Source organism: Carettochelys insculpta, chromosome 19 (assembly GCF_033958435.1).
Source record: "Carettochelys insculpta isolate YL-2023 chromosome 19, ASM3395843v1, whole genome shotgun sequence".
NCBI lineage: Eukaryota > Metazoa > Chordata > Testudines > Carettochelyidae > Carettochelys > Carettochelys insculpta.
In genome coordinates, this window is record NC_134155.1 from 16936316 (window position 1) to 16952854 (window position 16539).

The 16539-nt window shown below is 43.0% G+C and overlaps 1 protein-coding gene across 7 annotated transcripts in view; it reads left to right on the top strand.

The window, feature by feature from the left end:
* Positions 1–16539, top strand: part of GTF2I (general transcription factor IIi) — a 91860-nt gene that overhangs the window by 61636 nt on the left and 13685 nt on the right. For 6 of the 7 annotated variants that reach the window (XM_075014002.1, XM_075014001.1, XM_075014004.1 and 3 more), the window contains 9 exons: positions 2190–2248; positions 4805–4876; positions 5701–5884; positions 6206–6264; positions 11619–11690; positions 12158–12341; positions 12814–12872; positions 13441–13524; positions 14573–14668. In XM_075014002.1, the coding sequence (XP_074870103.1) occupies positions 2190–2248; positions 4805–4876; positions 5701–5884; positions 6206–6264; positions 11619–11690; positions 12158–12341; positions 12814–12872; positions 13441–13524; positions 14573–14668 (869 nt within the window). Of the gene's footprint in view, positions 1–2189; positions 2249–4804; positions 4877–5700; positions 5885–6205; positions 6265–7701; positions 7845–11618; positions 11691–12157; positions 12342–12813; positions 12873–13440; positions 13525–14572; positions 14669–16539 lie in introns of those variants that run through there. The other variant, XM_075014007.1, reaches the window with a different exon arrangement.

Genomic DNA, 16539 nt, shown 5'->3' on the forward strand with positions numbered 1-16539 from the left:
GAAGAAGTATCGGGTATTATTGGGAAGCTTGATTTGAGTCACTGATTTTTTCCCCCCCTTGATGATTTAAAATTAGTGATTTAAATAACTTGATTTTAAGTAATCAACACTAACTGATACAGATTGAACCTCTCAAGTCCAGCACCCTTGAGATCTCATTGGTACTGAACCACTGGAGGTCGGTATTGTCTAACAGCATTACCAACACTTCTACTGCTCACTGGGCTCTTAGAGGACATTTGAGGTAAATTACAGCCAAATAACAGCACAGAACATGAAGAGACAGGACTGGTGGCTGGAAACAAACTTTTGGGAACCATAGGAAACTCACCCATAATAAGCAGACATCCGGCTAACTAAAATCATGCTGGATTATGGATATTACTGGATGAATGTGCTGGACAAGAGAGGTTCAACCTATAGTACAAAATCCCAACTGGTGAAAAATTTCTCTAATATCATGGGCCCGATCCTCTGCTGGTGTAATTTAGCATAATTGCATTGATTTTGGAGCTATTCCAGTTTACACCAGCCAAGGATCTGCATCTGAAGTTCAAGTTTTGATGTGGTCTTTTGTTTTTCCTATCAGAATGTTGTCTTGAGTTGTCCAATGGCTGCTAGTGTGACATTCACTATTCATAGCTTGGTTTTCACTTTAGACCAATGTGATAGTGTAATTAAGAAAAATGAAGCCAAGATACAGGACACTTGCCATTTTGATGTGTAATTTTGTTAATGGAAATCTCCACTGACTGACGACAATGGGCTTTGGATCAAGCCCATAATTAAATTAAAAGGAAAAATATTTTTTCCATACATCGTCTTCCATTTAGCATTGATATTAATCTTCCAGATTTTAAGAGAATTTTTTTTGTGCAAATCTTGTAACTTTTGTGGATGTCCAGGAAAGTAAGATGAATGTGTGATGAGATTAGACTCCAATTCAGCAACTATTTTATTATTTGCTAGATCTCCCATCTTTGTCACTTGGAAAATTAACCCTGCCAAACAAAGATTTTCATTTTTTTTATACTAACATCTTCTACCTTCTCTTAAATTAAAGTATCACAGTTCTGTTATCTTTCCACCGCTTTTGTTGCATGTACCGGTTAAACCTCCCAAAACAGGAATTCTCTCATCCAGCAACATCTGTTGTCTAGAAGGATCATGAAGGTTACTGGACAAGAGACCTGGGTTGGGAGATTAGTAAGGGGAGCCCAGGCAGGAGAGCCCAGTGGGGCTTGCATCCCACAGTCAGCTTCTGCAAGGCCAGGTCTGCATCCGGTGCCCGCGGGGCTGGTACCATGCAGGCATCCTGGCTGAGGCTGCATATGCACCTGTGGGGGCCAGGACCGTGCCAGCAGCCAAGCCAGGGCTACACCAGGCACCCGTGGGTCTAGACCACACTGACATCCCTGATGATGCTGCCCCGGGGTTTGTGTTGGGGACAGCAGGCACCAGACCACCATTCATCCAGAAAGTTCTCTCATCCAACACTAATCAGGTCCTGAGGGTGCCAGATGAAGGAGGTGCAACCTGTAGTAACCAGAGCTGGCTGGAGAACATTCTTTGTCACAGTAACTTTTTGAGGCATGAATTTTTTTTCCATGTGGGATGAAAAACAAAAAATGCAATTAATGAAATTCCTTGAACATTTTTAGTAAATGAAATTACATTGATTTAGATTGTAAACCCCTTGAAGCGGGGGCTGTCTTTTAGTTCTGTGTTCATACAGTGCCTGGGTTCTTGGTCCAAGGTTAGGGCTCCTAGGTGCTATACCATACAAACAATAATTATAAGATTAAAACACCCTTTTTTGCTTTAGAAAGATCAAGTTTTTCATTCAGTTCTTTGTCTCTCCCTGTGAAGGGTATAGCAGAGCCCACACTTAACATCAGAAACCTTAAATTTATTAGTGACTATGAAAGTTTTTCAGGTCAAGAAAACCATGTATATATCAGCACAAAAGAAAATTGTCAAATTCTTTTGACACTCTGTAGTAATATCCTTAAGTGTTGGCATTAACTATAACCGGTATTCTGTGAATCCTGTATACTCTTCTGGTTCCACAGAGCTAGCTAACAGTAGAATTTGCTACAAAACTGTATGCTATAACTTATAATTTGTCAAAAACCTATCAAAAAGGGTATGTTAATTTTGAAGGATGTATATTTGTTAAAATTTTTCAGACATGAGCTTTTGAATTCAACACGAGAAGATGCACCGCTTGACAAACCAGCTGCAGGAGGTGGGCACTGTAAACTTTTAAGTTGCTTAACAGTAGTATGATGGAATGTCTTTTATTCAGAAAGAGGTATGAGTCCTATTCACTTTCAGAGGGGACATGTTAATGAGGCAGTTTGGAATATGCTAATGAAATGCTGGCATGAATATGCAGTACCTCATTAGGATAATGGCAGCTATGTGTGATTCGAAAAGTTCGCTTTCGGAACGCATGCCACCTGTGTAGACAGGGCCTTTCGAAAGGATCCCCTTACTTTGAAACCCCTTCTTTGTAAAACCAAATAAGTGAGCCGAAAACCAAATGAAGGCATTTTCAGCAAGTAAATGAAAAGCCTAGTTTTCTGGAAATATTTTGTGAATAGTTAGCAGTACTCCCAATATTTATTCCCACCCTCAAATTCACATTTCAGACCATGGTGACTCTGCCTAAGAGGAAATAAATCTGACAATTAAGATGCAGAGAGTCCTGGTCTGTATGAAACAATATTTGCTTACGTTGTAATTCCATACTACTGTTGGGCTCTTTTCAAGCCAGAAAAATTAGAACAATACTTTTCAAATTCAGAATTTGGAAAACTCATTAGGTGGGTTGAGGTGGCCTGTCAAATGGTGATCTTCATATTGAAGGTTCTGAAGGGCTTAAAAATGAAAATGCTTGGTAACACATACTGCCCCAAAATACACAAAATGGGAATAGGCAAAAAATATTGGCAAAAAAATCCATAGGCATAAATGTTCTTACAGTAAACTTGCACATATACATTATTGACCTTCTTTCTAAAGTACTTTGAGATCTGTGGATGAAAATAAGAACTAGATGATGATGATGATGTTGTTGTTATAGTTATAGTTATTATTGTATTTAGAAAATAAAACATGCAGTCTAGGACAATTAATTTATGAACCTGAATATAAACCAAACTTGTTGCATAAAACAAGTGGTAAATATAAAATGAGATGTGAGTGGCTAAGTTAGCTGTGTCACTTTTTTAACTTCAAGGGATGTGGTGCTTTTAAGAATCTTACTAAGCTAACCCACCAGATTAAATTGGCCACGTAGAAAGGCTAATTTCATGGTACAGTAAATGATTTATTTGCACAGTTGATGGCATTTTAGTGGCTACAGAGGTGAATTTATCAGTATGTGTGTTTTGTTAAGTTGATATCTTTATACAAAGTGTGTGACTAGGCTGGAGTGTGGCAAAAAATATATTAATGGTGATATTGGTTATCTTCATGGCTGTTGGCAAAGGCACCACTTTTAATTCAAAAGATAATTCATATAATTATTTGTTTTTCTCCATGAGGCGTATTCCCAATAGATATTCTTGCATTCTTTTGCCTACACTCAAAGCCCAGGTGACAAGTTATTTCTACTCAAGATAAGAGTGCAAGCATTTATCCACATTATATTCTGTGTCCGTCAGTTTCTTTTTCCCCCAAAGCTAGACTACAAAGGATTATTTTTTAAAAGAAAAATATACATAGCATTATATAAATGACAATTGGAAAATTGCTTTCCTTAGTATGGGTTTTGATGAAGTTGTTATCCTACCACATCTCCACACTTCAATGTCAGGTTTTGCTAATAAGTTGGATGTTAAGAGAATATATATGTCTAATGTAGTTTGAATCTATGGTAGTTCATATAAGCCTCCTAAACCCCAAAAATGCTCATTGTCAGCCGTGATCTGAGGCAGGGAATTAGGAATATTGGAGAGTACCTGAGTCCATGGCAGAGCATGAACGCATAGGTATAAGAATCTGCATTGATGAATCTTGTGTGTCATTCTGAGATCTTGTCAACACTTAATACTGGGTTGATGTGCCAGAGATCTAGTATGGACCTGCTAAATTGAACGCTGTGGTCAAGCCTGGTATGGCTTACAGTCACAAGGAGTAAGGAAAGTTGAAGCGAGAGTTTCTCCCGTCGACCTCCTGCTGTGGGGATGTCAGAGAAATTCTACCTAAGGTACATTGACTCCTGCTATGCTGCTCTCATATCTGGAGTTGCGTATCTTAGGTCAACTTTCTCCCCTAGTGGAGATCTGGCCTCAGTGTGGCCATATGCTAGTATTTAAAGAAAAACAAATACTAAATACCTGTGTTTGTAAACAAGGCTTGAATTAAGCATAGAAAATAAGTTTTAAGGATGTCATTCCATGTTTAACCAATTGCATGAAGCTATCGTATGTGCCCTACAAAGTATGATCACTCACTGTTTTGAACTCATTATCCACCTTTTGGAGAACCAAATTCAGGTGGTTACAGGCATAGGATGTGGTAAGCATGGAGTGCAAAACATTACTGTATCCTTGCTTTTGTGATTCCCCCACCCCCCCAGTCCAGCACTTTTTGCTGTTTTACTTTAGGGTACAGTAGGAGTAGTATGAAAATATGTGAAGTGTACTTGATATCCCTATGGTTGGGAAAATTAATATCTCTTGCTTTGTTGTATAGTGTTAGCAAATAACAGCTATGTGTCACTTGTCTTTAGAATCTTGCAGTTAATCAAAATAAGTAAGGAATGTTATCTTTGTTCTGTTGCTGTTAATTGTAGTGAAAGAAGAGTGGTATGCCCGCATTACCAAACTAAGAAAGATGGTAGATCAACTTTTCTGTAAAAAGTTTGGTGAGTACACTGCAAGTACTCCAGTTTTTAATCCATAGCTATTTGGTTTCATATTAGCTATCCTTAAGAAAGCTTCACTGGATCCTTCTGAGGCATAAGTAAATGAAACTTTTGAATGACAATTTTCCCAAATGCTTGAAATCCTGATTATTAAGCAAAAATAAACCTTATATTGCTGCGATGTTAGTTCAGAAGGGTAAGTTTGCACTAAAAGACTCTAAACTAATATATGAAATTGCCTTTTATGGCTTTGATCCCTTTTGCAGTTGGATTTTTCTCTCCAGTTGTGGTAAAGCAGCGAGCTTATTTTTTAACAGACAGTATATCCTTTCTGGCATTGTTAGGATTGATAGCTGAGCATTTCTGGTCTGTTTGAATTTAAATATTTCCTGCAATCTGCTTAGGAGCATATGCAGATCAAGAATGTAGCTCCTGAAAATGTGATACTGTATGAAAATAAGTTACAACTGCGTTGAGCCAAATCCTACTTTGACCATTTCTCCTGTCCAAGCTCATTGATATTAATCTTCAATCTGATATTGTTGGTGGGCTATGTCCTGAACATCAGATGAGATAATATGATGATTAGTCCACTAAGCTGTGTCTTCAATTTGAACTCTAATAGGTTCGGATTTTCTTTGCTAAGCTTGTGTCCAAAGCTTCTGTTTATGTGATGGCCCAGAGACTTTTTTGTTTTGATAGTATGTAGACTAGCACGGCTTTCTCTCTGTTACTATTTGTAGTATAGGTTTTGCTGAATCAAAATGTTTGACTGAACTGATCAACCACTGGATTTATTTGTTGAATTTCTATTATTCTAACAGGTGAGGCCCTAGGGAGCACTGAGCCAAAAGCTGTTCCATACCAGAAATTCGAGGCTCACCCCAATGATCTCTATGTGGAGGGTCTCCCAGAGAACATTCCATTTAGGAGTCCATCCTGGTATGGAATCCCTCGTCTGGAAAAGATTATTCAAGTGGGAAACAGAATAAAATTTGTAATCAAAAGGTAGGTGGCCATGTTGGGGCATACATTGAAAAAGTAAGAGAAAATGGCCAGGAGACTGATTGACTGATGCAAAAAGAAAGATTTGTGCTTTGTGACATCATACGTCATTCTGAGGTCTGGCACCGTGCAGTCAGGAGATATTTCATGTTGCAAAGAAAATTGGCTGTTCATGATTTAGGCCCTCATATTCCTAATTATCTGGGTAGCACCTAGCACATGTTGGCAACAATTTTAAATAATATTAAAATCAAAACAGATTCCTAAAACAAAAAATAAAATCAGACCATATAGGACACTTTATAACCTGCTCTCTAATTACAGGCCAGAACTACTGACTCTCAGTCCAACGGAAGTTACTCAGCCAAGATCAAACACACCAGGTAGGATCCATACTGTATGCAAATTCCATCTATCAATCCATGTGCAGAATAGACAAATGAAATAAATTTTTCTGGTCTCTGTGCATGAGAAAAGTGGTGACAAATACAGCAAAATCTCTTTTACCCAGCACTTCACCTACTGGCAAGCTCAATAAATGGCATTTCTAATCTGCAAACTGCCTGGTTTATAGTGCAGTTGTTGCAGGACTGGCAGAGAGCTGGAGTCTGGCTGGGGCTGTGGGGCATATTCTGAAGAGAGTTTAGGTCCACAAGGGGGCTTGGGGCAGGGAGTGGAGAGCGGGAGGGGCTGGGGTGCTGTGTGAGGGAGGAGAGGGAGTGTGCTCGCCTCCAGTGGCTCCCTGTCCTTGCTGTTGCTGGTGGAGCCACCAGGCCATGCCTTTGCTGGCTTGCTGCTTTCTCTCCCCTCCCGGAGTGCTCATTCAGCATCTCCTAGGTCATTGGTCAGGAACCATGGCCAATGGGAGCTGTGGGGGTTGGCACCTGCAGTCTCTAAAACCCTCCCTCTTAATTTACTGGCACCTTCTGTTCTTTCCCACCCCCTGCATACCAGATAAAGGGCTTTTACTGTTTGTATAAATACAGAAGAAATTCTCATAAACTAATATGTTTGTACTTGAAGAAATCTTTCATGTTTTTTTAGATTAGAAATTAACCACAAGCTTTGTAAGAGCAAAGGTGTTTCATTATAAATATATCTTCACTGACAATTAATTCTCTTCCTCACTTTTATGCACGTTTAAAAAATTTCCTTCTTACTGAGGGAGGAGTGTGGAGTTGTTGTTTGGTGTGTGAACAAAATTTGGACACTGTGTCTTTTTATTTTTTTAAGAGAACAAAACACACAACAGGCACTTCTTGAGTTTCAGACATAGAGCTTACAAACACCTGTATATACAAGCTAAAGCTCCCCTACAGCTTCAGGAGAGCAGCCAAGAGGCATAGGTGGTAGCTAGTAGCTCAAGTGCTGGCCAGAGGCCTCTGGAGGAGCAGGAGGGGTTTTGTAGCCAATTGCTGGAGAGAAGAGGCTCTTTGAAGTGGAAACTGCCACTTTTCCCCAATCACTGGCTGCCTGGCCATCACCTGCTCCTCTGGAGTTGGCTGGCTTGTGCTTGTGCTGCTCACTGCCTCCTGGTGAGTGATTAGGGGCTGGGTGTACAGCCTGTGGCAGGTTGTGGGGAGGGAATTGGCAGGGTTGCCAGAGCCAGTGCTGAGCCCATGGGGGCTGGCCGCCAGAGCTGGTGCAGAGCGCGTTGAGGGGAGAGGGCCAGGAGGCAGCCAGAGGATGCCCATAAGTCCCCTTCAGAATCTCCATTTACCTCCATATCCTTCTGTAAATAAACCTGCCTTTCCTTGAGCACCAACATTCAAGGTTATATTTAAAAAAGTGATTTATGCTGTTTTTAATTGCAAATACAGAATATTTCATCTACATTGAGTTGTGTGGGCTTTTGTGAGCTAGCCTGGGAACCTAACCACCAGTTATAACCTTGTTTCTATGGTGAAAAATGCAGTCTGAGTTCCAAACAACCAACTTACAAGTTTTTGGATCACAGCTCATATGTAAGTTGGGGACTTCCTGTATTACTTTTGCTATTAGGAATACTGGTATACGCTTCACAGGGTTTGTAAGAGATCAGTAATGTGGCCACCCTTGAAAATAATGTTGGTGAGACCCCACGCTGCAGTTCCAGCACGTGGAACAGCATGCAAGGTAGCATGTGCCACTCACACCCTGCAGGCAGCCCCCGGGCACAGGACCCAGCCTTCTGCTAGCCTCATGGGAGGCCAGATGAGCCCTGCCGATCCAGAGCCCTACTGCCTCTGTACCTCCTTCTGCTCCTGGCCCCAACCTAGCCCCGATGGGAGCCCCAACCCTCTGGTGGGTGGGGATCCCAAGGCCAAGCTGCTTCTGGCCCCCACCCCCTCCATATTTTGAGGTTCCTGCCATCCAAGTTCTGATGACCCCCTATCCCAAGCCCTGCCCCCCCACACTGTATATAGGTCGCTGGTTGTGCACTTTGCTTTATTGTACATCATTTATTACACTCTTTTTTTTGTTTTTCTTTAAGTAAACCAGTTATCTGAGCACCATCTCCTCATCCATGCTTATTGGGCAGGAGTTGGGGAGGGGGCGAAGGGAGGGATCATGCTAGGGACAGGATAGGGCTTTGGGCCCAAGGCCCATGCTGGGGGGACCCTGGGGTGGGCTATTGAGGGCGGTGGGAGAAGTTCTCCCTCAGGGCCTCCTGGATCTGCACCACATCCCGATGGGCCTGACAGATTGTAACTGTGCCTGGCTGCTCATACTGAGGCTGGTATCCGCCTCCCCATTCCCTTCCACTCTGTTGTGCAGGGCACAATACAGAGCCACAGCTTCGGGGATGTTGTGGTCCCCCACATCCAGGCATTGGAGAGGAACCTGAAGAGTGCCTTCAGGTGGCCAGAAGGCACACTCAGCCTGCATCCAGGCCAAGTTGAGGTGGGCATTAAAGAGTTCCTGGCTTGGGTCCAGCTGGCTGGTGTAAGGCTTCATGAGCCAGGCTATGAGGGGGCAGGCTGCGTCCCCCACAATGCAGAGTGGCATCTGCATGACCCTGTCTGCCAGCTTCTGGCTGGGGATGAATGTGCCCACCTCTGTCCTCCAGCACAGGCTGGAGTTGCAGAACACCCAGGCGTTGTGTGTCCAGCTGGACCATGCAACATAAATGTCAGTGAATTGTCCACAGTGGCCAACGAGGGCCTGCAGCATAATGGAATGTATCCCTTGCAATTGATATACTTGGTTGCGCTGTGGTCCAGGGCATAGATGGGGATGTGGGTCCCATCAATAGCCCTGATGCAGTTTGGGAAAACCAGGACAGCAAATCTGACCACAGCTGCATCCACGTCAGCCAGGCGAATGACCCTCCACAGCAGGATAGTGTTGATGGCTGTCAGGAGCTACAGGAGGACATCCCTGGGCCCTGGAGTGGTTCCCTGCCCCCTCCCACCCTCTCTCCCCCAGCCCCCAGTGAGGCTGCCCCAGCAGCAGGACTATGCAAGGGTGGGACAGCATGGTCCCCCGGGGATGGAGCTTTCTCCCCGACCCCGCTTCCCAGGGGTCCCCCTTTGGTGGACACACCCCCCACCTCTGTGAAGGGACTGCAGCCCAAGAATGCCTTACCTGCACGCGGAGGGTCCTGACGGTGGAGTTCCTCACACCAATCTGGTTTTCCACCGAGTGGTGTAGGTTTTGGGACTGGTGAGCTCCCAAAGGGTGACTGCAACCCACTTCTCCAGGGGGATGGTGGGCCACAGCCAGGTATCCTGTTTCTGGAGGGCAGGGGTGAGCCGGGCACAGAGATGCAGGAAGGTGGCCTTCTGCATGTGAAAGTTCTGAAGCCACTGCTGATGGTCCCACTGCCCCATTACCAGCCCCCCAGTCAGAACTGGTGCAGTACCTCCGGATTTGCCTGTGCCCCTGGGTGGTGTGTGCACATGTGATGGTCCGGCAGCTGCGGCCAGTTCCTCAAAAGTGGTGTCAGGCTTGCCGTCCATGAGAAAGAGGACAGCCATCAGGAGGTGCAGCAGGTGCTGAAGCACTTCTGGGTGGGGCCAATGCAAGACCAAGGGATGCTCTGGCACCATGGTTCTCTGCAAAAGGCTGCGTCTGCCAGAAAGCATCGAAGCCCTGCTGTAGCAGCTGTGCTGTCCCTCGTGGAGTTAGGCATGCCTCAGCATGGGCACGGAACAGATGTGGGGGGTGGGGGGGGGGCGGCCTTTAAGGGCCTGTCTAGCTGGGGCTCCCAGAAGGGAGTGCCAGCCAAGTGACCCTGTCTGACTCTGTTCCGGGTGGCTGTTTTGTTGAGAGAGCAGGCGGACAGTCTGGCTAGTCTGTCGACAGAGTGGATCGAAAGAGTGATCTGTTCTGCAGTTTGGATGCAATCTATCAGCAGAAGTTTTGTCATAAGATATCTTCCCACAAAAACTTCTGATGACAGATTGCTCTAATCTAGACATAGCCATAGTGGTGAGCATTGAAAAAGGACCTGCATTAATAGATTTCTCTAGCCTCTGTTTACCCATCTGGGTTTAGCATGTACCAAACACAGTGTTTGTTACTGAATTCATTTGGAAAATATGTTAAGATCATCAGGTCAGAAGTACGTGCAGATTGGTACCATCTAATTTAATTCTTGCTGCCAAAACCCCGGCCGGGGCTTGGGACGGGACACTGCAGCCCTGCGGCTAGAAGCCAGCTGGGGTGTGGAGCCCTGGCCAGCAGCCCCAGCCATGGGAACCCTGGCTGGGAGATGAGGGGGACCCCGCAGCTGCATGGCTTGAAGCCAGCTGGGGCCGGGAACCCTGGCTGACAGCACCAGCTGTGGGGCCCTGGCTGGATGCGGGGAGGATGATTCCCTCCCCCCACCATCCCATGGCTAGAAGCTGGGGGGCCCTGACTGGCTCTCAGCTGCCCCCCACTCCCCAGCAGGCTTAAGCTCACAGTTGAGTTCTTCTATCCTGCTGACCCTCACTGCTCCTTTGTTGGGCTCTGCCCAGCTCCCCCCCCCAGCTGTATCGCTCCCTTCCCCCACCTGCAGCTTGGCCGTTTCTGCCCCTTCAGGTTTAATTGGTTTCAGGGTGAGATTCCCCCTGCCAGCTGTTAAACCAAGTAAATAGAATTCCATTTGAACACTGCGGAGCAGGGACTGGCAGCCAACAAGGAGTCAAGTGGCAGCTCAGGAGCTGCAAATGACTCCCTAAGACCTCAGCTGGTGAGCCTCAGAAAATCTAACCGCAGCCCATAGGTTGGGAATCCCTGTTCTACAGTCTCGCATTGACCTCCCTTACTCCACACCATAGCCTGGAGTATGGGGGGTCAACGGCCAAGCCCAGAGAGATCAATTTTTGTTACAGCTGCACCAGATGCACAAAATCAAACTCCAGAAGATTGACCTGACCAGGTTGATCTTCCACTTAGTATGGACAAGCTCTGAATCTTCATGCTCTGTTGTAAAGATTTTTAATTTCATGGGCTAAAATCATTAATAATTTTGGCTATGTCAACGCCACTAAAAGTAACACTTGAGACAGAGATAGAGGTTTAGATTCGTGCTTAGACATTTTCTCAGCATTATGTATATTCTGCATATAATTTTAGTTACAACTAATAAGTACATCATGTAAATGCTTTTGTATCAGAATGTGATTGTGCATCACAGAAAGCAAGACTTATTTTTGCATTGGTAGCGTAGATGCCAGTAGTAGAAGAAATATGCTTAGTAGTACCACTTTTTTCAAATATCATTTAATCGCTCAGTAACCCAGGATGCATCTGCTTTTTTGATATTTAGTCAAAGAAGATTGGAATGTCAGAATCACAAAACTAAGGAAGCAAGTGGAAGAGATATTTAATCTGAAATTTGGTAAGTTAAACCTTAAGTAAGCCACTCTGTTTTAATACTCCTTGTGCAGAAGATGGCTTTATGATACACAATAAATTAAAAATGTAGGTGAAAAGCAGCTCTGGGAGTCTTCGAGTTTTATTCCCCACTCTGCTAATGGCTTGCTTTGTGTCCAAGGGGAAGTGATACCAGCACTCTAAGCTTCTCTGAGAACAGGATTTTTTTTGCAAATTCGGTAAGGGCTTTGAGATCCTTGGGTGAGAACATACTCAAGGACTAGACTGATAGCTGTTGTAAGAGGCTACCTAGTGAAATTCACAAAATCACTACATGTAGTGATTCCCATTTGTGGAGTGATGATGGGAAAAATGTTTTAAACTGCTCCTTTTGTCCTTTTCTGGTTCTGATTAGAGGTGTTACTGCCACCATAAGTAATAAAAATGGCAGGCTTACTCAAAAGAATTGAAATAGTCACATTTTATTTTCAGCTCAAGCACTGGGGCTTTCAGAGGCAGTGAAGGTTCCCTACCCAGTATTTGAATCGAACCCTGAGTACTTGTATGTGGAAGGCTTGCCAGAAGGAATCCCCTTCCGGAGTCCCACGTGGTTTGGAATTCCACGTCTTGAAAGAATTGTCCGGGGTAGTGGCAAAATCAAATTTATTGTTAAAAAGTAAGTTTCTCATTTGGTTTATTTCTGTCTGCTTATTGCTAAAATTATGTGAACTGTTCCTCAGGCTTTTGGGTTTTTGATGCTTCCTAATGTCCTTTATAGTTAAAGTGAACTATTTTGGCACTTTTGCTTTCTTTAATAAAAGGGCGTGTCTTCCTGATTAAATTTCATAAAATGAGGTATATACGTGTAATTGGTGTGTGTCATGCAGTGTTTATCTAGGGAAGATAGTTCAGTGTCTTGAAATATTCACACACATGCTCGACCTAAAAGCAAAGTACTTAGCCTTAGATTTTGGAACTTCTTCCTATTTGTTTATATAGACTCTTCCATACTTCATGATCTGGCAGACTATTACAATGACTTGATATAAATTTTTCTGTATTCCGATAACTACGTAAATAATTCCCTGTACTACTTTTGCATCTATAAGTTATTAGACTGCATTCAGTAACATATTTCACATCTTTAGACCAGAGCTTGTCACTTCTTATTTGCCTGCTGGATTGGCGAGCAAAGTAAACACTAAAGGTAAGTGGTTAAACATTATATACTACTCTTAACACAGAGAGCCAGATTCTGCCTCCCTTACTACTCCTAAGAGCTTAGTGCTTGAAAACCATGCAGGCCTCTGACACCTTCCCCCTTACTGCTCCACATCCAAAACAAAAAAAAGTGCTAGGCATCATGAGCAATTGTGGTACAATATGGCCCCCAATCATTTTCCCAAAAAATACAAAACCTGATTCTTTTAAACCTTTGGGAAATGTAGCAAATGTCAGACGTAAGTATCTGCTTAAATGCACAGCAATTAAGTATACTAGTAATTTATTTTATGACTGGAACAATACAAAGGTATAAACTACACAAATTACAAGATCTTATGGTCTCATAGATTTTGCTGTCCATGTCATCATCTGATGTATAAACTGGATCTTTGTATACTTAAAGTAAAAAATCAGATTTCTTAGGAAAACTGTCAAGTCATTTACAAAATAAAGGTATTTATAAATGTAAAAATGAATTAACTTTTGGATTTGAATAATACAAAGAACCAGTGTGTCTGTTACTGAAGAGTAACAGTATTGTTGATTTGTAGCGCTGAGTCCAAAGAGTTCAAAGAGAGCAAGAAGTCCTGCAAGCAATTCAAAGGTTCCAGAGATTGAGGTGACTGTTGAAGAAGGTAGGAAATCTTCCTTTAGGGAATATTGTTATTACAGTAACTTGAGAGTTCTGATGGCTGAAGACCTTTCGTACACGCAGTAATTATTTTTTAAATGTGAGTTTTGCCTTATGTTGAAAACTCAAGTTAACTTCACCATATCTTCAGTTCTGTTTTGTTTCTGATTAACATTGTAAATTATAGGAAGAATGATGGCTCTCTCAGGCTCGGTCTACACTAGCACCTGCTTTCAAAAGGGGGATGCTAATGAGACACTTCGGGATAGGCTAATGAGGTGCTGCATAATGGCGGTCGTGGCACTTTGAAAGTGCTGGTTTTGATCGCACGTGGCTTGTCTGCACGGGGTCCTTTTCAGAAGGATTCCGCACACTTTGAAATCCCCTTATTCATTGCAGCATAGCCCAAAATGTGTCATTACCATTCCCCTTTTGAAAGGGAGGTGCTAGTGTAGACCCAGCCTCAGAGTGATTTGTATCCTTCATTCCAAAGAGGGAAATCAGAACTTATTTTAAGGCCTATAATAGAGAAAGGTGAACAATAACTAAATTGGTGCTGAAGTACATTATGTTTAATTCCACAATCCTTTTCTTGTTCCACTGTTGTCTGTTTTAATTAGCATTAGCATTAGTTGCCATATTTTACCTTTTTTGTTTCTCACACATGTATGCTATATCTTGCTCTTATATATTACTATAAACAGATTGAACCTCTCTAATTCAAAACTCTCTTTGGCAACATCGGTAATCCAGCGTGATTTTTAGTTAGCCGGACGATCATTTATCGTGAGTGTGGGCAGGTTTCCCATGGTCCCATAGAGTTTGGTTATCGCCACCAGTCCTGGCTCTCCAGTGTTGTGTTTGTTATTTAACTGTAATTTACCCCTAAATATCTTCTGTGAGTACAGGAAGAAGTGGAAGTGTTGGTAATGCTGCTAAACATTATTGACTTCCTGTGGTGGACTGGCAAATTCTCTCGTCCGGCACCAGTCAGCTCCCAAAGGTGGTGGATGACAGAGGTTTAACCTGCATATATTTCTTCGTTTTTGCAGGTCCTAATAAACCACAGACAACAGATGTTCGAACTAATTCTCAAACCAATGGATCCAATATGGGCTTCAAGCCACGAGGAAGAGAGTTTTCTTTTGGTAAATATTACGGGTTTTAATCTGCCTTGATACCCTTTGTTAATTTTGTTATGTGAAAATTTATGAGATTTCATAATAATAAAGATTTTTTTTAAACAGTGGTTATCTTTGTTCTGCATGTGATGACTGAAGTCAGATGCTTTGAGTTTGCATTTAATGGGATAGGTGACAATAAAACTCAAAAGGATGGGCTATCTGCAGTTCACAGTGGTCCTGAGAGAGCAGTTGTCTCCTGATAGTTCCCTGCCTTTAGAAGACATATTTGGGCCAGAGTTGTGTATTGGGAGTTTAAGTTTCTTCCTATCGTGCCCTGCACAGGGTTGTCAACATAATTACAAAATGTAAAAGAAAAGACTTACCTTTTGCTCAGTAAATATTTAGAGTGGAGTAAGAAGGGTTAGTATTTGTGACAGTTTGGATCATAGGGGTCCTCTTGAGATTGTCACCTGTTGTGCTGGTCATGTCATAGAGCCAGCCAGCCAGCCAACCATCCCACCCTCTGAGGCACACCAGCACTTTGTCTTCCTGGGCCAGAAGCTCTGGACTCCCTAAACCAAGGCACAGAGTTTGGGTAACAGATCCCAGTAGAGCAACAGACACTGAACCAGCTCAGCTCTGGAAGGGTTCAGCTATGAGGCCACTGACCGCACTGGGGAGCGTAGTCTCAAAGAGGACCAAAACCCCAACTAAATCTATCTTATTCCATATACAAGTTTTACGCAGAGAAAGCTCACAGGGTCATCCCCTTTATCAATGATAGAGAGAGATACACAGTTGCTCTCTCCACTTTGCCTTCCATTAACTATTTATACTGGGCTTGACAATAACAAAAGTGTTTTTATTAAGTGTAAAAAGTAGGATTTAGGTGATTATAAGTGAAAACAGACAGATAAAATTAAGTTACTAAGAGAAAATAAAACAGCCAGCTAATCCTAAAACTTTGAGCTGTTACAAAACATATTCCTAACCATAGTTCTTATCTCTGATGCAATTCTTCACAGGCCAGAGTTGATCTTTTTGTGGTGTGGGTCTGCCACCTTCTTCTGTAATCTCTTAGGCTGTGTCTAGATTAGAGGGTTTTATTGACAAAACCTGGGGAGTGTCCAGATTCCTAAATGCAGTAAGTCGACAGAACGCAACATTTTGGTTGACAGTTGTACCCTGCTCTACACGAGGAAGAATACCTCTGTGAACAAAGATCTATTGACAGAAAGCAGGTCTAGACATTCCAAGGTGCCTTCTGTCAACGGAAAACGCCATCAGGATGCTTTGCAACCCTGTCTGCTCTGGTTTCGGGTGGCTGTTTTGTTGTTGGAGCACCCAGGCCGTCCGGCTGCTGTCTGTCGACAGAGCAGATTGTTTTTTCAATCTGCTTTGCGATCTGGCCACAATTGGTCAGCAGAAGTTTTGTTGCAAGATATCTTCTGACAAAAACTGTCAACAAATCCCTCTAATCTAGGCATAGCCTTCAGGTGGGATGGCAGATTCAAAGGCTAGCTGAAGACCAAAGCCTGATTGCTTTCCTTAAACAGACTTTCTCCAGGGGCAGGGGCCATTTGTTTAGTCTTGCCATCCCCACAGAAAAATACCAGTAGCAGGTGGCATGGTCACATGTCTTTCTAGGACCAACCACAAGAAAAGCAAAACCATGTACAGACTGTTATGTTGAGTACAAAGCTAATGTGTTTCTGGCATACCAACAAGGGACCACATTTACAAATTTAGAATTAGAAGCAGATCCACACTTCATACTGGTATGTTACATGATGCGTTTTGCCTAAAGTTTCTTTGAGTTATGCATATTCATAAGCCAATTTTCATAAAGCACAGGGGAGGCTGTGACCATATGGATTTTTGGATAGACATCTATC